The sequence below is a fragment of the Neovison vison genome, chromosome 4, assembly GCF_020171115.1.
Source record: "Neovison vison isolate M4711 chromosome 4, ASM_NN_V1, whole genome shotgun sequence".
Taxonomy (NCBI): Eukaryota; Metazoa; Chordata; class Mammalia; order Carnivora; family Mustelidae; genus Neogale; species Neogale vison.
The window spans coordinates 48,307,980-48,333,639 of record NC_058094.1 but is presented as its reverse complement, the minus strand read 5'-3'; the positions used below and the strand labels follow the sequence as shown (position 1 = coordinate 48,333,639).

The 25,660-nt window shown below is 33.0% G+C and overlaps 1 protein-coding gene across 1 annotated transcript in view; it reads left to right on the top strand.

The window, feature by feature from the left end:
• Window positions 1–25,660, top strand: part of CNBD1 (cyclic nucleotide binding domain containing 1) — a 373,802-nt gene that overhangs the window by 306,318 nt on the left and 41,824 nt on the right. The window contains exons 7-8 of the mRNA XM_044246969.1: window positions 12,397–12,534; window positions 13,772–13,904. Coding sequence (XP_044102904.1) covers window positions 12,397–12,534; window positions 13,772–13,904 — 271 coding nt within the window. The remainder of the gene's footprint in view (window positions 1–12,396; window positions 12,535–13,771; window positions 13,905–25,660) is intronic.

Here is a 25,660-nt window from a genome sequence, read left to right as displayed (position 1 = left end):
TGCATAATTAAACCTTTTGCATCCAGGCATCCTGGGAGGCTCTTTCATTGGCCAGCAATGGAAACTTATGCAGTTGGCCAGACTTACTGTATCCCAGGTTGCTCTTCAGATTGATATAGGTGTCTCACCATTGCAGTTGTTCCACATTTCCAATAGTTTATTTCCTCTTCAACAAATCCAACCCTTCTTGCTCTCTGAGTCAGCAGTTTGAGGTCCAATGTCTTTCTTTCCACGTCTAAAGATCAGTAATTTAAAAAAAGATCTTAAACAATAAAAATGATTTTTTTGGTTCTGTATAGCAAATTTTTTTTCACTAGCACTGTAAATCTTTAAAGTGCTCTTTTGAGATTCTTTACAGCTGGTGAAAATACATAGTAATAAATTCCTTGAAATTGCCTTTCTGTGTTGCTAAAAGTTCCTCCATCAGTTTGCCTTCCTTAATGAGTGGTTTTCCTTAAGAGTTATTTGATTCTTCCCACTTGTTCAAGCAACAAACAACCTCAATGTTTTATTCAATGTTCTTTGATGTTTCAATTCACCTCAAGTTCTTTGTAATAGAGCTTTCTTACTATATACTATTTCTTTCTTTGGAAGCATTTGAAAGTAAACCACCAATTATTTGAGATGTGTCTGAGCATAGTGATTCTCTGAAGATCAAAAACTGTTTTTTGGTTTTGGGTTTTTTTTTTTTTCCCCTATAGGACTGGGCTTGACCATGAAAAGTGTTCTTTTGGTGACTTGTATATTTCTTACAGATTAGTGACAGCTAGAGGTATGATGATACCACTTAGAGTATCACAGAAATGCAATTTGTGCTTCTTTTTGCTTTGTTGATGGCAAAAATTCCAAGTACATTAAGGCATAATTCAAGAACTGTGCTTCATTCCTAATAAATTCTTTACTGAACACAGTAGAGATGGCTGAACATTATATTTTTATTAGCTGTTAGAAGTTTAAAAAGAATTAGAACAGCAAAAACATTCTGACTGAGTCTCAGGCAAGGTTCCTCCCTTTAACAGCATTATTTTTTAATTACAGATTTAATAATTTTATTTCCTTTCCCTGCTTTTGAGAATCCCATTAGCATATGCCCTGGTCAAAGGCAGGAATATAAACTTCCACTTGATTCTGCCAGTTGAGATAGAGAGTGATGAAATTCACCACTTTAGTATCCAAAACCTTTGAATACTTCAAGAGGTCTTTATCTATTCTGATAAAAGATTATATTTTGGCATTTTTCTAATGCTCAGTTTAGTTACAACAGACATTTTTTAACACCTACTATGTGTTTGGTACTGAGATAAATAAGAAATTGTTTTGGCCTTAGAGAAGATGATGATGTGGTAGAGATGGCTGGAAATGCAGCTGAAAGTTTCAGTTTGATGGTGTGAATTGGTGAATAAATAAACAAGCCTTTTGGTGGGAGCAAAAAAAAAAGTTCAGAGCACCAGGCTCTGCTTTGAGAATGAGGATTGAACTTCCTTGATTTATGTGGAACTCCCTTTATATACGTTTATTACATAATATTGCCTGAAAAATATGATCACAACCATAATGGTATATGGTGGTCTCAACTCTGTTTTTCTTTAATTAAAATAATTTTTATATTTACTTAGTGTCCTTGTCAATTATGATGACCGTTATTCTCTTTATAAGTTTGTCATTTGTATGGAAACTCGTGTGTGTGTGTGTGTGTGTGTGTGTGTATAATAATACTGGAAATCAATTCTTACTTATTTTTAACTGGCTTATATTTTCCCCAAACAATTATTTAAGAAGCTGCTTTTACCCATCTTCAGAAATCTATCTGCATAAATGAAACTGGACAAAATATACAGCTAACAGACTATATTATTGAAAATCAGAAAATGTTTAGTAAAATTTCAGTAAACCTCCACCATAACACAATCTGGATGATGATAATTCCTTAAAAAGTTGGCTAAGACTTTACTCAGCCAACATATAAATGAACACATACACACAGAAAAACACATGCACAATTATTTTCAGAAAAAAATTGTCTGTGTAATTGTTTTCTAAAAGGATTTGCTTTATATCCACATACAGTAATATTTCATCTAACAAGAGTGGATCTGTCAATTTCTTCTAAGATGAGCAGAGTGATAAACTTAAAGGACTTTATAGCAGATTAGTTATATTTTACCAAAGCAAACAAATTTCCCAAGCTTCATACTTTACTCCTAGGAGTGTTCAATAGATGTTTAGATGATATAGTTTACTTATATTTAACATATGATAAGGCTAAAAATATGACTTCCAAGGCCAAAGAAAATTAAATGTAAAACATTTTGAGGAACAGAATGGTGACTACAGGAGGAAATATATCAATTAAAACATCTGGAATCTATAATTTTTAAAATGTAAATTATATGGATATCATATTTTAGAAGTACTCTTTTATACCATATAGTATATCACATAAAATATATTATTGTATGTTAAATGTTAGTCATTTTTACTTCATCTTATGGAATGATTTTTTTATACATTTTTAAGGTTAAAACATAAATAATAATAAAGTATATTGGTCTTAATAATATTAATGAAGCTCTGTAGGGTTGAAAAACTCAAGACCTTGGGCAAAATCTGACTACAGCTTTTTTTTTCTTTTGTGGATAAAGTTTTATAAGTATACAACCACACCCATTTGTTATATACTGTTTGTGACTACTTCTACTTGAATCATAGTAACAGAGACTATAGGTCCCATAAAACTGAAAATGTATGCGTTCTAGTCTATTACAGAAAAAGTTCACCAACCCCTTCCTCTAAATGAAGACAACAAAAGAACTGATTAAAATGTAACAAATCATTATTTACGTTATAAATGCATTTTTTAAAAAATTTTATTTATTTATTTGATAGAGAGACAGCAGAGGGAGAGGGAGAAGTAGCCTTCCCGCTGAGCAGGGAGACCGATGCAGGATTCGATGCCCGGAATCTGGGATCATGACTTGAACCGAAGGCAGATACTTAACCATTTGAGCCACCCAGGCACCCCTAAATGCATTGTTGATACTACAATAAAAGAATTCACAAAATTACAGTTAGAAAATATCATTAATAAAATGATTCTATTAAATAGATATGTAAAATATTGAGTACATGAGAAAAATAATAAAAATTGTTGTTGTGATACTTTTTGGAGAACATTATTTGTATTCCTAAAACATATAAGAGAAGACTTAAATATAGTTACCCTACATTTAGGGATAGGAACATTTAATATTTTAAGATGACAAGTCTCCCAAAAAGATCTTTAGGTTTCTTGCAATTTCAGTGAAAAAAATCCAAGTAGTTTTCTTGTAGAACTTGCCAATTGGTCCTAAAAATTATACTAAGCAGCCAAAAGCTAAAAACAGCTAGGTACTCTGAAGATGACACTTGGGGAAGGGATCATTTTTCTACCAGATATCAAGACTTAAAACTAGGCTATATAATTGATATAGTGCTTTTATAATGATTAATAGTGGCTTAGATGAACATATGAGCAATCAGAGTCCAAAAATAAGATCCACATATGTAAACACTCTTGATGTAAACAAGTATCATGAAAAACAGTGGGGAAATTTGTGGGATGATTCAATAATATGAGCTAAGGAAATTGGTTACCTATGTAAATAGAATAAATCAACCTACTGGTTTACTTCACATCATACATAAAGATCAATTTAGGATCACAAGCTTAATTATAAAAGGAATTAGCTAAAAAATATTCTGAAAGAGTATGTAGCAGAATTTCCTCATGATGTCATGATAACAAAAGCTTTTGAAATAAGATACTTACAGAAGTATACTATAAGGATATTTGTTGAAAACCAAGAAAGTTTTGGGACACCTAGGTGGCTCAGTCAGTTAAGTGTCCTGCTGTTGATTTTGGCTTAGGTCATGATCTCAGTCAGTGTTGTAAGATTGAACATGCATCAGGCTCCACACTGGGCATGGAGCCTGCTTAAGATCCTATCTTTTCTTCCTCTACCCCTCCCCCCAAACAAATGTAAAATCAAAGTTTTAACTGGACCACTTTATTAAATCATACACAAAAATAAATTCAAAATGGATGAAAGACCTAAATGTGAGATAGGAAACAATCAGAATCCTAGAGCAGAACATAGGAAACTTTCTGACATCGACTATAGCTACCTCTTAGTAGATACATCTACAGAGGCAGAGGAAACAAAAGCAAAAATAAACCATTGGGACTTCATCAAGATAAAAAGTTTCTACATGGTAAAGGAAACAATCAACAAAACTAAAGGCAACCTACAGAATGGAAGAAGATAATTGCAAATGACATATCTGATAAAAGGTTAGTCTCCAAAATCTATAAAGAACTTAACAAACTTGATACCCCTCAAAATTCTTAAATCACCAGTTAAGAAATGGGCTCAAGACATGAATAGATATTTTTCCAAAGAAGGTATCTAGATTGCTAACAGGCACATGAAAAGAAGCTCAACATCCTCATCAGGGAAATACAAATCAAAACTACAATGAGATAATACATCATACCTCTCAGAATGGCTAAAATTCACAGCACCAAACAATATATGTTGGCAAGATTGTGGAGAAAAGGGAACACTTTTATATTGGTGGGAATGGAAACTGGTGCAGCCACTCCGGAGAATAATACAGAAATATTGATTTGAATGTGCACATGCTCCCAATGTTTATAGCAGCATTATCAACCACAGACAAAATATGGAAAGAACTCAAATGTCCATTGACTGATGAATGGAAAAAGAAGGTGTGGTGTATATAAGAATATTACTCAGCCATCAAAAAGAATGAAAGCTTGCCCTTTGCAATAATGCAGATAGAGCTAGAGCATATTAATAAGTCAGTCAGAGAGACAAATAACCATATATTTCATACATGGTATTTGAGAAATGAAACAGATGAACTTAGGGGAAAGAAAGAGATGGAGGCAAACCATAAGAGACTCTTAACTATGAAGAGCAAGCAGGGTTGCTAGAAGGGAGGTGGGTGGGAAGATGGGCTAAATGGGTAATGGGTATTAAAGAAGGCACTTCTGATGACCACTGGGTGGTTATATGTAAGTGAAGAATCACTAAATTTTACTCCCCAAACTAATACAACGCTATATGTTAACTAACCAGAATTTAAATAAAAATTTGAAGCATTAAAAAAAAAAATACCAATTAGGTTTTATTCATCCCATGATACCCTAAGTAAAGAAAAGGCACACTTTCAATGAAGATTTTTTTCAACACAGATAAATAGGAAAGAACCATCTCAGATGGCCAACAGACACATGAAAAAGTGCTCCATATCACTCGGCGTCAGGGAAATACAAATCAAAACCACAATGAGATATCACCTCACACCAGTCAGAATGGCTAAAATCAACAAGTCAGGAAATGACAGATGCTGGCGAGGATGCAGAGAAAGGGGAACCCTCCTACACTGTTGGTGGGAATGCAAGCTGGTGCAACCACTCTGGAAAACAGCATGGAGGTTCCTCAAAATGTTGAAAATAGAACTGCCCTATGACCCAGCAATTGCACTACTGGGAATTTACCCTAAAGATACAAACGTAGTGATCCAAAGGGGCACGTGCACCCGAATGTTTATAGCAGCAATGTCCACAATAGCCAAACTATGGAAAGAACCTAGATGTCCATCAACAGATGAATGGATCAAGAAGATGTGGTATATATACACAATGGAATACTATGCAGCCATCAAAAGAAACGAATTCTTGCCATTTGCGACAACATGGATGGAACTAGAGCATATCATGCTTAGCGAAATAAGTCAAGGGGAGAAAGACAACTATCATATGATCTCCCTGATATGAGGAAGTGGTGATGCAACATGGGGGCTTAAGTGGGTAGGAGAAGAATCCATGAAACAAGATGGGATAGGGAGGGAGACAAACCATAAGTGACTCTTAATCTCACAAAACAAACTGTGGGTTGCTGGGGGGAGGGTGGTTGGGAGAAGGGGGGTAGGGTTATAGACATTGGGGAGGGTATGTGCTTTTGGGTAAATTGGAAGGGGAGGTGAACCATGAGAGACTACGGACTCTGAAAAACAATCTGAGGGGTTTGAAGTGGCGGGGGGGTGGGAGGTTGGGGTACCAGGTGGTGGGTATTATAGAGGGCACAGCTTGCATGGAGCACTGGGTGTGGTGAAAAAATAATGAATACTGTTTTTCTGAAAATAAATAAATTGGAAAAAAAAAGAAAAAAAATAGGAAAGAACCAACATTTGGACTATATAATCATCTAAAAATCCAAAATACAATCATAATGAAAAATAACAAAACCTATACATCAATCTAATGCAGAAGAGAAATTATAAATTAAGGACTTGACAAATTCAATGAAGTTCTACACTTTAGGAACCTAGTAAATATACAGTAAATATTTTTGACTTTAAAATAAATGCAAATAAATAACAAAAATGTATAATCAATACTATTACTTACTATCAAATTGAAAAATATTAAAAATCAGAAAATGCATAATTTTGGAGAAGCTGTGCAGAAAGACATTGCATGCATTTATGATGTATGTAAGAGTGTAAGTTAGAACATGCATTTCAGAAAACAGTTTGGATATTAGATGTTAAAGTGATAACACATCCTGTAGCACAGAAACTGCATCTTTAGGTATGTATCTTAGAAAAATAGCTACATAATGTATAAGAACACATAATAAAGCTTATATTATCATTTTATAGCCAAATACTGATGACACAAATGTTCATCAGCAAAATAATTAATAAATAATCTGAGCGTAGTCATGCAACAATGAAAAGTGAATGAACTACATCAACATGGTTGTATTTCAAAAACTTAACATTCAGCAAAAATATAATAAATTTTATTCTAATGTTACTTAAAACAATAGGTAAAGAAGAAATAGGTAAAACTATACTATAGGTAAAACTATACTATAGTAATAGGTAAAACTATACTATAATAATAGGTAAAACTATAGCTTTTAGAAATAGGCAAGAAATAGGTAAAATATACTCTTGTAGAAAAGAGTAAAACAATAAGTAATAGGTGAAGAAAAAGGTAAAACTATACTATATTGTAGATGCACACAATTTTACCAAGATATAGTTATAAATTAATATCCTAATAATTAACATAATGGCTACCTCTGCCTAACTAGGAAAATTTGATTTTTTCAGTCAGGTAGTGGGCACATAGAAGTTCATTTTATTGTTACTTTTATATGCTTATTATTTTTGAAAAGTTTAAGAAGTAGGCTCTATAATTATAAAAGTAGAGAGTATAGTTAATAAAATTATAGTTTTTTAATGGTGAATATGGAAAATCCCAAAGTGCAGTTCAAAGTACTTATTTTAGCTATAAGCAAAAATGTAAATATTAAATCATTTTCACATTGGGATTAGGCTGACACAGTTATTTCACTTTATATTTAAGCTTATTCAACTGAATCTTCTTTATAAGATCATATTAAACTCAGAATAAATGGATATATGAGCCATTGAATTTAGCAGTATGTGGATAAAATGTTCTATTTTGAATATAAAGTCAGAAAGCACTGTTTCTGCTTTATTAGAAAGTCTGCTATACAAAGCTACCAAAATATATCATTTTTCATATAAAATTCAAATCACATCAGAACAATTAATTTAAAAATGAGAAACCATATAACACATGAATGATGTTGATCCATTAAGGAACATTAGATTTCATAAGTGTTATAGCTAGTGAACATGTGATGAGCACTTACGTATGAATACCTATAATGTATGCATTTCAACATATGCTCCATTAATTTTTTACTAAGATTTCCATACTAACTTAAAAAAATTTATGATTATTCAAAGTAATATTAGCTTTTACTTTAACTGACATTGTATTTCATATAATAATATAGAAGTATTTTTAGTTCTTAGTGCTACTTTAAAATAATTGTGACTATGCCACTCATATTTTCTGCAGTATAATATTGCAGTGAAAGAGCAATATCACTAAATGACATGCTAGAATGATTATTTCTAGTGGTTGAATGGTATATTCCTACATATCAGAATGATTAATTTCTCCCTTATAATAAGAAAATAAAAATATCTCAATAATAATGCTATAAAAAGGTTTTTTCTCATCTATAACTAGTCAGCAATACTTATTTAGCACCAACGATGTTTAGAAAATTATGAAATATATTTTATTTGTCCAACTGTTATCTTTTAATTAATTGGTTTAATTTTTGAACTATGCTTCTGATTAAATTATACATTCAGTATTTTCAAATTAGATAAATGAAAGTGCTGAATCATGCTGGTGACTCCTTCAGAATTAAGTGTAGTCATTTAGGACCTCTGAGGACATAGAAAAAATTGTATCTCTTTGGCAAGAAAAATCAGCAGTCCAGTGCTGAAGATACTGTATGAGTTGTTCCCTCCCAAACATAAAAAAATTAATGCACAAAGAAATATTTGGGATATATCTGATGTTCAGTTCATGGTTATCGGCTAAGCTGTGCTAATAGGATGTAGTCTGGGCTGTTAGGAGTTTTTATATTGTAGGTACTGTGACACTTATACAGGAACATGTTTCCAATGAGTTCATCAGGTACTATTTTTCATTGTTGATCTACTCCTTTCCTGCACTTGTAGATATATCTTTTATATGGACTAGAAAATTTATGATTTTTAAAAGACTTAAAAAAACTCAGTTTACAGAGAAAACTCAACAGGACACACAGGTACATACAACATACATAACCTGCCAAGTAACAAAGAGTGCTTTGTACTTACATTATTCTTATGAGTACCTGATGTGTATGAATAATTCAGACATTAGAAATTCTGCTATCTGGGGCGCCTGGGTGGCTCAGAGGGTTAAAGCCTCTGCCTTCGGCTCAGGTCATAATCCCAGGGTCCTGGGATCGAGCCCCGCATCAGGCTTTCTCCTTGGTGGGGAGCCTGCTTCCTCCTCTCTCTCTCTCTGTCTGCCTCTCTGCCTACTTGTGATCTCTCTCTGTTGAATAAATAAATAAAATCTTAAAAAAAAAAAGAAATTCTGCTATCAATACATTAATATTCATTGATTAATTAATCATGGATATGATCTATCCATCTACAGAGAAAGAGAAAAAGATGAAATATGAAGTATTTTGAAATATGAAGCATTTTCCCCCTTTGTATGCCTACTAGTTCCTTCCTTGTGTTAAGAAGCTGCCATCTAATTTCTCTCCATTGTGTTTTAGGAAAAGAAAGTCAAAACCAGGATAAGGCTCTTCAGAATATTTTTCTAATTACAGATACTAATTTATATAAAAATTCCTGGACAATCTTGCCAGAGTCTCTATCCTTCCTTTATCTTCTATGAAAAGGGTTTAGATATTATTGTCCCATTGATTATTCTGAGTAATTTTTGTCACTCATTTTATACAGGGATGATAAGAGCAAGCTAACAAAATCTAAATAATACAAAGAGAAGTAGATCTTGTTTTAAAGAAACAGTCACTTTCTTGGGGTTAAAGCCTCTGCCTTCGGCTAGGGTCATGATCTCAGGGACCTGGGATGGAGCCCCACATCGGCCTCTCTGCTCGGCAGGGAGCCTGCTTCCTCCTCTCTCTCTCTGTCTACTTGAGATCTCTGCCTATCAAATAAATAAATAAAATCTTTAAAAAAATTTTAAAAAATTTAAAAAAGAGTATTAAAGTCATAAAGGACTTATGCTTTCATAACGGTTTAATAGGTAACACAAACTAAGTCTTATCCTGAAAACAACTAGAAAATCTGGCAAACTATATGTAGAAAATATCTACTTGAATATACTGATCACTATCAAGATGATGAAGGGGTACCTGGAGGAAGAAGATAGAGTACACCAAACAAAACCTGAGCAGGAATATAAAATACAAATATATATCTAAGTTGTGTATATTCCTTCATTTCTAAGACTCATCTTTTCCCTATTCTGGAAAATTTGGTGCTGTTGTCACTGACCTGATATTTACTCATCTCCCATTATTTTTAGTTCTTCTAGAAATCCTAGTACATGTATACTGAATGCTCTCCATCTGTCTTCCATATCTCTTAAATTCTTATTTCAAATTTCTTCTATATTTTATGTTTTACTCTGAATGCTTTTCTCATGTTTTATCCATTTTATGAATTATTTCTTACATTTTAATTAATGTGTTCATTGAGTTTTTTAATAACTTCCTATAATTTTTACTTATAAAAGTTTTAATTTTGTTCTTTTATAAAATGCAAATGCAGTAACATCTAATAAGTTAATTGTAAATAGATTCTTTTAGATGGTTTTTTTTTTTTTCAAGTTCTCTGTTGAATTACCCTCATAGGAGTTTTGTCACTTGTGAAGCTTGTAAGTTTTTATTGTGATTTTTTTATTAGTAGGGATTGCTTCTTATGTGAGTTCCTTTTATTCTCAATTCATCCATAGGGTTTTAAATTTGCACTTTCCTGGATCCTAGGTACTAGATGTGTACCAGATTGTAGAGTAGTTTTTAAGCTTTGAGTCCTGTACCATGTATAAATGTATACTCTTCACCTACAAAAGTTACAGACCTAGGATCCTGATTTTGTGACAACTGTACCCAGTTCCCTAGCTAGACTAGTGGAGGCAACAAACTAGACTTTGTTGCCTCCATTTCACAAAGAGGTGATCCTCCAAGGTGCTGCCTCCTGATGGTGCATGGGAGAAGAATAAAGCACAAACAAGTCAGCTGCAGCTGCAGGGGAAGAGGAGCAGGGGTCAGTAGAAAAGTCTGTCACCTCAAACAACTCCTCAGTCTCATGTTTATTAGAAAGTGGGTAACAATCAACAAAGAAACCGGAGATAATATATTGACCATGAGTCTTGTAGATACGTAAGAGGATAGGCGAAGTATGTCTGGTCATGTAGTACATGACCTAGAGTGAGCAAGCCCAAACAAAAGGATTGTCTGACTAACTACTGGTGCTCTCCAGGGAAGGGGAGATAACAGAAAAATGAAGCAGGTGGCACTGGGCGGGCCCTGAGTGAGCCAGGCATCCCCAGCTGCTCGTCTTCAAGGACGTATATCATCTTCTCCCCCAGACGCCTATTGCCAGTACATGTTTTTCTTAAGGCTATATCTAAGCATGCTTCATAACTAGTGTATTTTCTCATAGGTTACATTTTAAGCAGTACTTTGTTCTTAGGGACAGTTACACAAGGTCTTAGGCTTTAGGTAAGAGGGCTCAATTCCAGTTCCTTGCTTTGCGTGGTCCTGGGTCTCATTTCCTACTCCTACATGTATGACAAATCCCAGAGCTCCACCCTTTAGGCCTTTATCCTAGTTTGATATCACTATGAACCACTTCAGCTTTATCAGTGTCTGTTTAAAATTCCTCTTTAATTCTGAACTTGCAGATTCAAGCTCAGCTATCCATTCAACTCAAAAGAAAACAATTCAGCCTTTCTATGGGTTTGAAATGGAAGAGTGGATGTCCTCTCATATTATCTTAGGCATATAGACCTGATGTTTTTCCTAAAAAGCTTCTCAATTTCATAGATATAGATTATCTATGCTATATATTTTTCCCCAGGCAAACATGAATACAGGTCTTCTATGTAGCTATATATATTCTCATTATATAGTAAAAATTTATAATACATATCCTAGTGCAAAATTTTGAGGATGCTAAATATTTATCTTTTACATATTAAATTAGAAGACACTATGTGTGAATATGAGTGTGTATAAATATATATACTTATAATTTAAATACTGCATAACAATATATTCATTTCATCATTATTACTAACATATGAGGATAATAAAATAAATAGAAGACCAAGTATGTAAGTGTATTTTTTCTTCACTCTTTCAACAAATATTTATTGAATGTTTACTATGTTCCAAGCATTATTTTAGGTATTTAAAATGAATCAGTGGATAAAACAGAAGATCTATTCTTTTTTTTTTTCAAGATTTTATTTATTTATCTGACACAGAGAGAGATCACTAGTAGGCAGAGAGGCAGGCAGAGAGAGCAGGGGAAGCAGACTCCCTGCTGAGCAGACAGCCCAATGTGGGGCTCGATCCCAGGACCCTGAGACTCTGACCTGAGCAGAAGGCAGAGGCTTAACCCACTGAGCCACCCAGGTGCCCCCAGAAGATCTATTCTTATAAGTTATTTCTTTCATTCTAGTGAAAAAATGGAAACTTTTTTCTTGCCTTAGGAAGGTAACATTGGGTAGAAGTATGACATCCATGCAAGACTGTTTAGATCCCCTTCTTTCACAGACTTGGAGTTTGATCTGCCATCATCTCTTTTGCAGACTCTTCTAGATTGTTTCTTTCATCATCACTGGTATTTTTATGTTCATGATTGATAATGAAGTTTAAGCTACTTCTGTATTTTTTACAGCTTCGACAATGGAGTACCTTTGGAACCCTAGAAGTTGAAGCTCAGACTGAATCACAAACAAAGGAGTACTCAGTGATCACAGAAGAAGATTGTGAAATTCTTAAAATCTCTGCAAAGAATTATGCAAGATTTAAATCGGTACGACCATATCTAATACACACACACACACACACACACACACACACAATATGTGTGTAAACTCAAGCTAAGTTTTGCCTTTAGACAGAAGATGTCCATATCTTTTTAATGTTTTAATATACTTAACTTGGAGACAAAAATATGGCTTGTTTGATTAACAATATTTAAGCTTATGATGATGATGGGTAGTTGAAGTGGAAAGAAAGGTCTCTATGGGTATATTTTATGTATATTTTTAGCACTTTGGGTTTTTCATGAATTTCAAATCCATTCATATATCCATTCATTTATTCAGGTACTAATTCAACAAACATATGTTTTGGGTGTCAACAACTTGACACGTGTTAGGGATACCAGACAAACATACAGAGAGATCTCTAAATCTGTACAGTCCACCTGAGGAAAAAGAAATACTTGGGAGTGGCTGACATACTATTTCATTGTTCTAATAGATATTAAAAACCCAGTGTTGGATGAATAGGTGATCACAACTTAATTCTGGCCCCCCAATTCTGCTACATTAAGATAATTTATTTACTTCAATTTTACCAATTTAGTTTCCTTTAATCAACTCCAAAATTTTTCCTCTTTTTGATTTCTCCTTTCTTGGTGACAGAGAAAGTTTTTTATAAATGACTGCATTGAAAGGCCCATTGTCCTACTCTACGAGCTTTTCTGATAGGATCTAAGTCTGGTACAGGGGCAACAGAGCACTGGTATCAGCTACGGTTGTGTGCTCAGATTGAAGGGAGATGAAGAGACATCCATCTTTTAGATTTAGGTCTCTAATAGTTAGGGTTTCTTTTGATACAGTTGTCTCAGTGTCAGTGGTACAGATGACTTTCTCAGAATTCAACTTCCTTCCAAATCCCTGGTTTCAGAGTGGCTAGCTTAAAAAAAATCATTTTGTATGTTTTATTTTCAAAATATAAGTGTCAAGGATTCAATATTATCAAGTACAACTTTTGAGTTTAGTCTTGACTATGACAGGATTTCTTAAAAATGCTAAAACACTTATGGAAGTCTAAAAATATTATGAAAGGGAGAAAATACAATTTTAGTAACAAATCTGAAGATTAAAATTTCATTATAGTTATGTGATCAAAGAATGATGCTCCTACAAAATTCAAATGTAATTTTGTTAAACAATTTACACTCATATAACTTTTATTTTTCTGTTACTGGCATTTATCTATCTATTGTACATTTTCCCTTATTTTTTAATAACCTTTTTCAGGAAAAAATAAAACTCGAAAATAAAGAAAAGGTGAAATTAATTCGTAAATGTCCATATTATGAAGAGTGGCCCACTTTATCCATACGTGAGCTAGTTGCACTCATTAAATGGAAAAAATTTCCTCCAGGTCATGGTGAGTTTAATGCAATTTTGGATCATTTTCTTTACCTAACATATTATTGGAATTAGTAATTTTCATATGAGTGTTTCTCTAACTTCTTAATGTAGTCTTTTAATTGGACATTTAGATTATTGCCTATTTTTTATTAAAAAATCATTATGTATTGACTTGAAGAGTGATCTCAGAGCTTGCCTAACTTTCATATCCCTCTGTATTTCCTCATGGCCATGCCCTTCTTGCTCTATCCAGTCAATGTAAGGACAAAAGTAGAAATGCAGTGAGAAGTTCTATTCATTTTTCCTGTTCTCCTGATTGAACCCACTTAAGGAGCAAATTTGCTTCTCTGTACTTGCACTACACATTATCAGTGGAAAATATAGAGAAAAGGTGAGGCTGAGAGAAGGAATAGCAACAGTGAAACTGCCAACCTTTCCAGTATTTGGCATGGCAAGGATGTGTGGATTTCCTGCTTACATGTACAGAAAAAGCGTAGGTGGCATTAAGTCATTTTGTATAATTGTTTCTATCTATGAAAGCCCATTAAATGAGAGATGTCAGCTGATATGGACTGAATGTTTGTGTCCCACAAAATTCATTTATTGAAGCCCTAATCCCCAATATGATGCTATTTAGAGGTGGGACCTTTGAGAGGTGATTAAGTCACTAAAGGAGAGCCCTCATGAATGGGATTAGTGTCTTTAAATAAGAAGAGACCTGAGAGATGACCTGTCTCTCTCAGCCATATAAGGATACAAGAAGGCACCTTTCTGCAATTAAGAAAGAGGGATCTTACTGGACACTGAATCTGTTGGCACCTTGATCTTCGACTTCCCAGCATCCCAAACTGTGAGAAAAAAAATGCTTTTTGTTTGGGTCATCCAGGGTTTGATATTTGTTATGGCAGCTCAAACTGACTAAGACACTGCCACAAGAGGAATTACGGTAGGTGGATTAGAGCAGCTTTAGATCTCCTTCTAGTAAGAATCCCTACTGCCCTACAAGAGATAGTCACAAATAACAGGAAGACGTTTGCAGCCTTACCTGACTTTTCTCTTAGTTGGACAGTGGATTATAATAGAAGATATAATGTTCAAGAGAAATACTTCCATTTCAAGGCTACAGAGCCATAAATGTAGTAAGGGATATGTTGCCAGGAGGAGAACATTTCTGAATTAAATTTAAAATTAAAATGCTAAAAAGAATGAGTCTGAGTTGCAAATTCCATAATATGATTGTTAATAAAAATATGATGGCGTTAAGAAAAATCTGGCTAAGATATCCTTTGAGGGAGTCACTGTGTAATAAAAAGGTGAGGTGTAGCATAGAACCAATACAGAAGGTCCTTTTATTAGAAGAAAAGTAAATATCACTAGAGGCAAGGTTATGCTTCAAAAACCAAGATTCTCTAATAAACTTGTTACATTTGTTGAGATTATAATCGTTTACAGAATTTGTTCCAAATTTCTTTCCTGTGCTTATTTTTATATTTTATTTATCACTTTTTGAAAATATAGTGTTTAACCCATAGTTAGCCAAATACATGTTTTTTTCTTGCTTGCAAAAATTGAATTTTAGATGTATTTTTGTTTATGAGACATGTTTTTCTAATGTGTTATTAATGCCACTATTGGCCAACAGTATATTTAAGAAAGCAATTCCCTAACTTGGGAAAAATTAGGAATTGGACATTTCTAAAGTCAGCATATTTATTGTATAGAAACTTTTTTTTAATATGGGTGTTTTGATTTATCATTGGCTCCTCCTTTTGTATCAGAAATGTCACATTTTGGTCCATGCCTCATTTCCAGGGCTATTTTGTATAAAAAACAATGTCTCAGTCTTACCTATCTGTAAGGACATTAATATTTTTAGGTGATTAAAAAGGAGGAAAAAGGGACACCTGTATGGCTCAGTCAATTAAGCATCAGACTCTTGATTTCAGCTGAGGTTATAATCTCATGAGAGATCTCTTACGAGATGAGATCTCAATCTCTTATGAGATTGAGCCCCACAGTGGGCTCCATGCTCAGCCTAGAGTCTGGTGGTTCCTCTCCCTCTGATACTCCTCCTGCATATGCTGTCTCTCTCTCCTTCTCTCTCTCAAATAAATAAAATATAATTAAAAAATAAAAAGGAGGAAAGAAACTATAACAAAGATATTTTCAATTATGTACGTGAGACTAAAGAATATGGAATTTTAAAAAGGGGAATAATTATGAGCTTTTAATGTCTTTGATTACTAATGATGACTAATATGTGCCTCACTCTAAAATATCAACATAAAATATTTAAATTTAGCATTAGAATTAAAGCAGTGTCTTAGGCTAATGCTGGGTTCAAGTTCTTTTTACAAATGTCTTTAAAAATAATGGTGGAATCCATCTATTATATTGGACAGTCTGTGATTATTTGAATAAGTCAAAAATAGCATCATTTTCCCACTGATTCCCAAATAAAAATATGTAGTGCTTACATTTATACAGTTTTAAAAATCATTTGTCATCCTTAGAGAAGAATGACAATTATAATAAATGATCTTTAAAGCCTCTTTCAGCTCTGAAATACTGTGGTTCTTATAAATAAACATATGTAGGTGAAGAATAAGTTCTGTCAACCTAATCAAATTTTCTTATATGGCAGTGACAAACATGATATATCAAAGAGAAGCATTAGATGTAATACTTTTCGATTTTACTCAAGATTTATTTTGAATTTTCATCAGAAAGTGTAAAAACTCTAGTTAAAATTATACTTTTATTATCTTGTTTAAAATTAGCCCCAGTATGATTTCCAAAGCATAACTATGTGTGTTTTGATCTTCTTTTAGGAATGTGTATTGGATGAAATTTCAGAGAGATTTAGTTAATTACTCAAAAGCTTGATAGAATTTAGGATTAATCCTTGGCAATCTATGAAATAAGTAAGGCTTATTTCTGGCTCTATTTCCTTTGTTAACTTCCTAAGTCTTCTTACTTTTGCTTCACTTGCCAAAGGATCCTGACTATAATAGATGTGCACAATGCTACATGTCCAGCTCCTATCACCCTAATTAAAGTCTTACCAGGTGTTATTTTTTTCAAAGTATGACTTGCTGGAAAAAGACAACCAGCTTATCTCATTAATCAGCTTGTTTCTGTGATTATTGTGCATAAGGAAAAAATGTTAACTTGGTATCAGTGAACTATTTACGTATATCTTGTTATTGTCCTGCATACACCATTATGCTCCATCTTTTCCGGGCATATGATGTAGCAAACAATAACTAGAGATACTTTAAAAAAGTAGTAACCAGTTTAGTTCTGAAAGATAAAATAGGCTAATATAATAATAGTAAAAAAATACCTTCCTGGATAGTTAAGATTTAGTTTAGTTTTGTAAGAAACTACAAGTTGTCTTCTAAGTGGTTGTACTATTTTGCATTTCCATTGTCAGTGAGAGTTCCTATTACTCCACATCCATGTCAGCATTTAGTGTTGTCAGTGTTCTGGATTTTGGCCACTCAAGTAGATTTATAGTGGTATTTCACTGTTGTTTTAATTTGCCCTTCCTTGAAAACATTTGAGTGAAGCAACTGTTCACAGGTTTATTTCTAATCCATACATGTTTTTTGTTGAGGTGTCTATTAGGATCAGGGCCCATTTTTTAACCCACTGAGCCTCCCAGGCGCCCCTTGGGGCCCAGATATTTTGTTATTCTTAAGAGTTCTTTGTATATTTTGAATAAGAGTTTTTTTTTTTTTTTTTCTCAGATATGTGTTTTGCAAATATTTTCTCCCAACCTTTGCTTTGTCTTCTCATTCTCTGGACATTTTTCTTGATCGGTGGACATGAGGTACTTTGTAAATAGAACTGCTATAAATAGGCCTTAGTAATATGGTTATAAGGTGTAGGGGAAGAAGTGTTTTATAGTCTTGTGATTAGGACTCAGTCTTTTAGTGGGCTTATGTCTCTGGAATGGGAGTTTCAATTATACTTCTTAGTCCTCTCCACTCACCCCTCCCCCCCCCCACATTAGATAGAACAGAATGGCCAGAGGGGACTGATGTTAGGTACGTCCCTTCTCTAGTTCAGTTAGGTTCTGATAAAATCCCATTAGGTTAAGCTCTGATTAACTAGTTTTCCCCAAGGGCAGGTCTTGTTAAAACCAGAGTGCCTTGCCTATTTCATTCCAGAAGCTTAAGGAAGTTTCCTCTAATATATACTGTAGGAACCGGGGCACCTGGGTGGCTCAGTGGGTTAAGCCGCTGCCTTCGGCTCAGGTCATGATCTCAGAGTCCTGGGATCGAGTCCCGCATCGGGCTCTCTGCTCAGCAGGGAGCCTGCTTCCCTCTCTCTCTCTGCCTGCCTCTCTGCCTACTTGTGATTTCTCTCTGTCAAGTAAATAAAAATAAAATCTTTTATACTGTAGGAACCTAACAGAGACCCAGAAGGTAAAACTCACAAAAGTGTGGGATTTCCTGAATCCTGTGTCTCCTTGGGATTTTAAACTCAGATTCGGCCACAGTGAACCTTCAGCAATTTGTCAAGTACAGTTTTGATTTTTCTAACCAGCACCAGTTCCTGAGGAGGTTTCTGTTCTGGCAAGTTGCGATTCTTTGTATTTACTTATAGTTGCTCCAGTTTGTGGGGCAGCAGTTTTTCCTTTGACCTCACTCCTCTTAGAAGTTAAAAATTCTTTATTTTTCAGGTTTTTTGTTTATTTTGTTTTGTTTGTTTGTTTGTTTTTAGCTCTTTATTTATTATCAGAATGAAGTAGTGACTCCCGAGTTCTTTGGAAGCTGGATCAGAAAAACTGATTTTTCACTGTATTTATTATTTCCTTTATGTTTGTTCCAGAGCTAACTATATACATCACAACTTACCAGAATCTACTTCAGATTTTGACTAACTTAATTCCAGTTAGATATAGAAATATTACCATATATAACTCTGTTTTCATTCTTCATATGCTATTACCACTATACATATTACATCTATATATGTTGAAACTGAACAATAAATTGTTATTAATTTATATGATTTTACATCTTTTAAAGGAACTGTGAGAAGGGAGGAAAGTATAAAGTATATGTTTATAATGTTAAATGACTTATTTACCATTTCTAGCTATCTTCACTTATTTCTGTGGATTTAAAGTATCACCTGACACCCTTTCCTTAGTCCAGTATTAGTTTACTCCAGTTTACCATCTTGTGCTGTTATTGGCAAATATATATACACACGTATATAATAGACCCCAAACCAGGATTATGTACTTAAAATTACTCTCTAAGTCATTTAAAAGAAGAAAGGAGAAGAAATATGCACTTAACACTGATCTCTATAATTACATATTTACCTTTAGCAGTACTCTTTAATTTTCTAGCAGAATTGAATTAGTTTGGTGTTCCTTGCCTTAGGTCTGAAGAAGTTCCCTTAGTATTTGTGATAGCAACAGATAATCTCAGGTTTTATTTAACTGGGAATGTTTCTCTTTTTTTGAAATCTTTCTTTTGTTTCTCTTTTTTGAGATGTTTTTCTTTTTTGAAATGTTTCTCTTTTTTAAAATCTTACTTTTGTTGGTAGTGTTGTTGTTGTTGTTGTTTGACACACTTTGAATACATTATTCCACTGTCTTTTGGTTTCAAATTGTTTCTGTTGAGAAGTGAGGTCTTCATCTTATTGTGGTTCACTGTAATTGATGAGTCATTTTTCTCTTGTTGCTTTTGAGATTTTCTCCTTGTCTTTGACTTGTATCATTTTTACTATAATGTGTCTTCCACTTATTTCATCTTACCTAAGTTCCAGAATCCTGCCACCACTTTAACTTTTTCTCTCCTGTCTTCTCTCCTGTCTTCCCCACCTTCCTTTCTCTCAGCTACACTGTATCCTATACACTTTAGTATACTGACTGGTACTAAAATAAAATTTTATCTCATCATTCATCATTTATCATATCATTCATCAAAATTTATCTTATCATTCATCAAAACTTATCTTATCATTCTTCTCCTTAATAATATTCTTTCTTCCCATTGTTATTAGATCAAAATACAAAATCCTTAATATAGTTTAAAAGGCCAGTTGCATCTGGGCCTTGCCTGTGTCTCCAAGTTTTATATTGAATCATCCTTTTTTCTGTTCATGTTTCAATTTTCCTTGAAAATTCTGGATTTTTATGACCTCTAGTGGCTCCTTCCCCTCAAGATCTTTATACATGCTGTTTCCACTTTTTTTGAGAATATATTTTCTCTATAAAAGGGAGAAGGTATTCAGTAAATAAACCTTTGTATATTTGAACACACTTTTGTTGTTAAATATCAAAACAAAATTTGTTGTTTTACTGTCTTTGAGTAGAAATTTAAGAGAATTATATGATTTCAATCAGTCAACAATGAAGAATGCTGGGGGTGGGTCACAGTGTTTTAAACTAAAGATAATAAAAGCTAACTTTAACTTGAGATGATATCAAATAAAACAAGCATTAGCATGATATTAAGGACAAAACCAGTTAAAGGCAGTAAAGAATGTTCTCCTCAAGAAATCACCAGGATCAAAAATGTGTAGAATCTGTCAATTAATCATTTTTATTTTTAGTCATTATTTTCAAATTTGTGAACTATGTATGCAGCCAACTTTCTAAAACATAAGGCATGAAATGATTATATAGTTCAGTGATAAATATAGTAAATATAGTTCAAGTATAATCTCCTTTATACTTTTTATATTTGTCATTGTATATACTATTTTTATAAATATCTGTAAGAAATATTTTCTTAGTATGATAGATACTGCAGATTATATTTAAACATCTTTAAGCTGCCTTCCTCCATTGTAGAGGCTAGAAAAGCTAAAGACTACATCTCCTAGAATCTTTTTTGAAAAGACATAATTTTGATTATGGCCTGAATTCTTTCCAACAAACACAACATTTGGAAGAAGTCAGGGAGCGACTCTTTACAGGCATGGTGATGAGGATGGTGGTTCTGATTTTCCCCCTAGCATTATGAGCGATGTGCAGGAGAGAGGCTTCTTTTAGAAGAGCTCTATATTGTGGGTGGACATTTCCATTGGCTTTTTTCTTAAATTGTAGCTTTGAAACCTAGTTTCATGATCCTCCTAGAACTTGCTAATACCTTCTAATAAACCTTTTTCTATTTAGAGTCTAAAAAAAATAAAAATAAAAAAAATAAATAAACTTAGAGTCTATGTTATATACTTAGAAACCAAAAATAGTACTTTAGTTATCCATTCTACCAAAGCTGATCTCTTTTGTAAGTGCTTTTAAAGAATTTCTTCATTTGGCTTTAATCAATATTTTTATTGAATATCTATTATGTACAAAACATTGTATTAGTTGCTTTTGTGAATATTAAAAGAAATGCATTCTAAAATTACATAAAATCAAATATTTGAGTAGCTACAATGCATTCAATACTATGTAGGGTAGTTTGACTTTATTTCAGGAGATTTAATAATTATAAAAAATAATGACTGGTTTTAAATTAATGAGATGGGTCACAAATATCTTGCATTAAAATAATTTCAGTAACTCATGGACATATATATTATTTATCATGATAATTGTTAAATTACTATTTTTCAACAGATACAATAAATATTAAGTGGAAGAAAGGATTTTTTTGGATATAGTTGGACAGAGGATAGGAATGATAATTCTAGGAGAGAAAGGAAAAAGAACATGAGCCAGTATATGTCTTGCATATGATTCACAAGAGTGGATCAAATAGCCCAACTGAGATTAGGTGCTCAATTGTAATCATTATGAGCTCAGTCAAAACTATAGATAGTCTGAGGCTTTTTAAGTGCCATATTCATGTACTTGTACTTTATTTTATGGTTAACATGGTATCATTAAAGATTTTTTAATAATAAAAGATACCTAGTAAAAGTGTTAGAGGAATGAATCAGGCAGAGCAATATGAATGATGGTTGAAAGGAGAGAGGCAATAGAAAACCAGGAAAAAAATTAAGAGTCCATTTTGGTAGTGCAGAGGCAAAGAGATAAAAGACAACAGTGATACTAATATTGGCAAGAAATTAATGTGAGAGGCATTTTAATTATTCAGTGTATTATATGGAATGGACCTTTACAAATACATTTTCTCTATTCCTTAGTACCTTTGGTGTTATGCACTTGTATGGGATGCTTTGTTTCATTTTTAATTTCAATCAGAGTACTTTGTTGCTGCATAGATATATGTAAATATGTGTATGTCAGCCTAAACTATTACAAACAGCAGGCAGGATCCTCAAGTACAAATTTAAATAAACCTGTGCTCTCACCTACTACCTCAAAGATGGAACAAAACTTTCCTAGTATTTCCCAGAGATATTTAAATGCAGACCACCCCATCTCCTCTCTCAAGTCTTTTGTCAGTATAAGCCATTATTTATAAATATTCATGAGAGAGTTTCTTTTCATCCTATCCCAGAACTCAAGCTAAACATAAATTTCTCAATAACTTGTGTGGCTGTGGGTGGATATTTGTAACTCATGCTTTCATTGACAGATATTTATAATTTATATTTTTATTATGTAGTATGTTTGTTCTTATTCCCTAACTTGTAAGAGAACACATTTTTCCTTCCCTTTCATTTTGGTCCTTAAAACTCAAACTCTTCAGTTGTCGCCATCTGCAAATGTTCCCAAGACTACTTAAGGTCCTTACTACTTGATTTCTCAGTTTCATCTTTAATTTTTATTCCCATTAAAGGATTTATGGTGATATTATCTTTAGATACACATTCAGATTATGTGTTTTTATTACTTTATTTTCTAAATTTATTTGTCAAGATCATTTAATTGTGATCCAGTATATCTACCTAGATCTTTCTATATTACAGTTTCTTTTGCAACTCAAGAAACTAATTTTCTCCCATGAAACTTCTGCTTCTTTTTTTTTTAAAGCTCTTTCCTCATGATTTGAAAGTACATCTTTTTGCTAGAAGTGATTAGTAATGGAAATGTGCAACTACTAGGTAAAATTCAGTAATTTTAACATTCTATGAAAATAGCTACTGTTACTATCATATGCAATTTAATAATTTACTTCAGAAATATTGTGGATAGAAAGATCATTAAATATAATATTTCTGTTAGTTTTCATTATGAAATTTTGTTTCACTTCATAATTAATATAAATAATAATATAAAATATGTGGATTTGGATGCTGGTACATGAGATCACTAAAACTAAGTCAAGTTTATTAGGGTCTGGATGCAAAATTCTGAAAATTTTGCCAATAGAAATAAAATGCATTACTATTAAGACCTAAACATATTTGTTGCTTGAAAATACAAGTTTGGGGAAGTTCTTCTTTGTTAGACAACATTCGTGTTTGAAAAACTGCAAGTGTCTGAATGGCTCAGTCTGTTAAGCATCTACTCTTGATTTCAGCTCAGGTCATAATCTCAGGGTTGTAAGGTTGATCTCCTCATCGAGTTCTGCACTCAGAGGGATGTTGGCTTAAGATTTTCTCCCCCTTTCCCTCTCCCCACCATGCACTCTCTCTCTTAATTTCCCTTTCTAAAATAAATAAATAAATAAATAAATAAATTTTTGAAAAAATTGCAACCATTTGATCAGTTTGATAAATACAAATTTAAATATTGTAATTAGATTATGCTTTTTATTATTGTGATAGGCTGAAAAAATGGCTTCCCAAAGATATATTCACTTCCTAATTTTAGAGCCTGTGAATATTACTTTATATGGCAAAAGATATGGAAACCTTAAGCCTCTTGAGAGGAAGATCTTGTCATTGATTAATCAGGTAAGCTCTATCTGCCATTTGTGTATCTTTATAAGAAGGGTCCAAGAAGGATTTCATTGAGACACAAGCAGAAGAGAAGATGATGTGAATAGATTGGAGTAAGAGCCAGCAGTCCAGGAACCTTAAGGCATGCCAGCTAAGAAAGGGAAGAAATAGTTTCCCTACCTAGTGATTCTTTGGAGGGAGCAGAACTCTGCTGACACCTTGATTTCAGATATCTGGCTTCTGTAACCACCAATAAATTAACTTCACATTTTAAACCACCTAGTTTGTAACAATTTGTTATGGTAACTGCTGGAAACTATAACACTATAAAACCATTGATTTTGTTCTCAATTGATTTTGCAATTTGACAAAGATATATTAATATCCATAGAATACATCTAAACATGCTTTGTAGGAAGTACGTAGTTTCATTTTTTAACTTCAAATTTAGCCCTTTAATTATAACAACAGTATAAGAAAGGTGAACAATATCTTAAATAATTATGTAAAGTAAAAAAATTGCTCATCTAAATAATGATGCAGCTGCTAGATGGAAATTAAATGAAAATAAATTAAACATTTATTTAATTAATTCAAAAGCCCTTTGGAAATAGATAGGGTACAATTAAATATCTTCTAATAATAGAGCATTCATCTATTCAACTGCTTCATGAGTAAATAGAACTTTTCTTGAGCAAACCAGGCAATACCGAAGCTCTTTATAGAGCACTTTCCTCTTCTTCTTTCTACTTCCCTCATATGACCATTGACTCTTTTATTTTGTTGTTATAAAAATTATAATCTTCCTTATTAAGGCAATTGAATTTTGACATTCTATCTCTTTACATTTAGAAGTAAAGTTGCATTTTCCTCCATCAAAAAAATAAAATGGCACAATTCCATTTTCTCACACTTTAAAGAGCAAATACGTGAAATAATTTTTTTCTAAGCACACCAAATATATGGACATTTAAATCTATATAAATGTTAATTATAAATACCATTCACCTTAATCAAAGTAATTTCTAAAAATTTCAGAGTAGAACTTTAAGTGCTAATTATTGAACTGCACTAAAACTATTATTTATAACTGAATTGTTAACAATAATCTTTGTTACTTGATAGTATGGATGATTTTTAACTTTCTGGTATATTGAAGATATTCCATAATAATTATTTATTTTTATACTTAACTAACTAAATAAGTATAATTGTAATTTGGCTTATAAAAACCCAGAGCAATCTGCTAAATAAAGAAGCTATCTATGATGGATCCTTTGATGCATCCATCCGGTCTTCCACCTGCAGAAAGACATTGATATAATTAAGTCCTTGTGATCTTGAGTTTGACAGTTTTCATCATTTTTGAAGAAATGATGCTTTTTGGAAGGTTCTTTCACACCTGAAGAGATAATATGAACAAAGATAGAGACCAGAATAATGCAAGTAGTTAGGTAATTAATGTTTGATATATACAGATTTTACAGAGGGAGAGAAGTGAAAATATAAAAGATGTCATTTTACTTGTTTCCAAATTCTAAGGCCCAGTTCATTAGAGTATGAAATCAAACAAAAGTTCTACTAAAGGTTTGTCCAGGAAAAGGTCATGCATTAGACCAAAGCATTCCCTTTGTATGGTAAAATCTGGAGTATGTCTAACAAGATGAAATAAGGAAGCTGGAATGACTGTCCGCTGAAACAGTAATTAGAGGGAGGGAGCTAAGGTAGTGGCATAGTAGAAGGACTCTAGGCTTGCTTTGTCCCTTGAACATGGCTAGATAATTATTAAATTATTCTGAATACCCAAGGAATTTACCTGAGGATTGATAGAACAAATTGCACAACTAGAGAGAGAGAAGAGGCCACACTGAGGAAAGTAGGGAGTGTGAAGGTATGGTTTGAAGGAGAAACAAATTGCAGGTGCCGTGGAAGGGAAGGAACCCTGGTCCCAGAGAAAGGTGAAAGAATAAGGTGCACAGAGATATGCACAAGAACACTTCCACAATG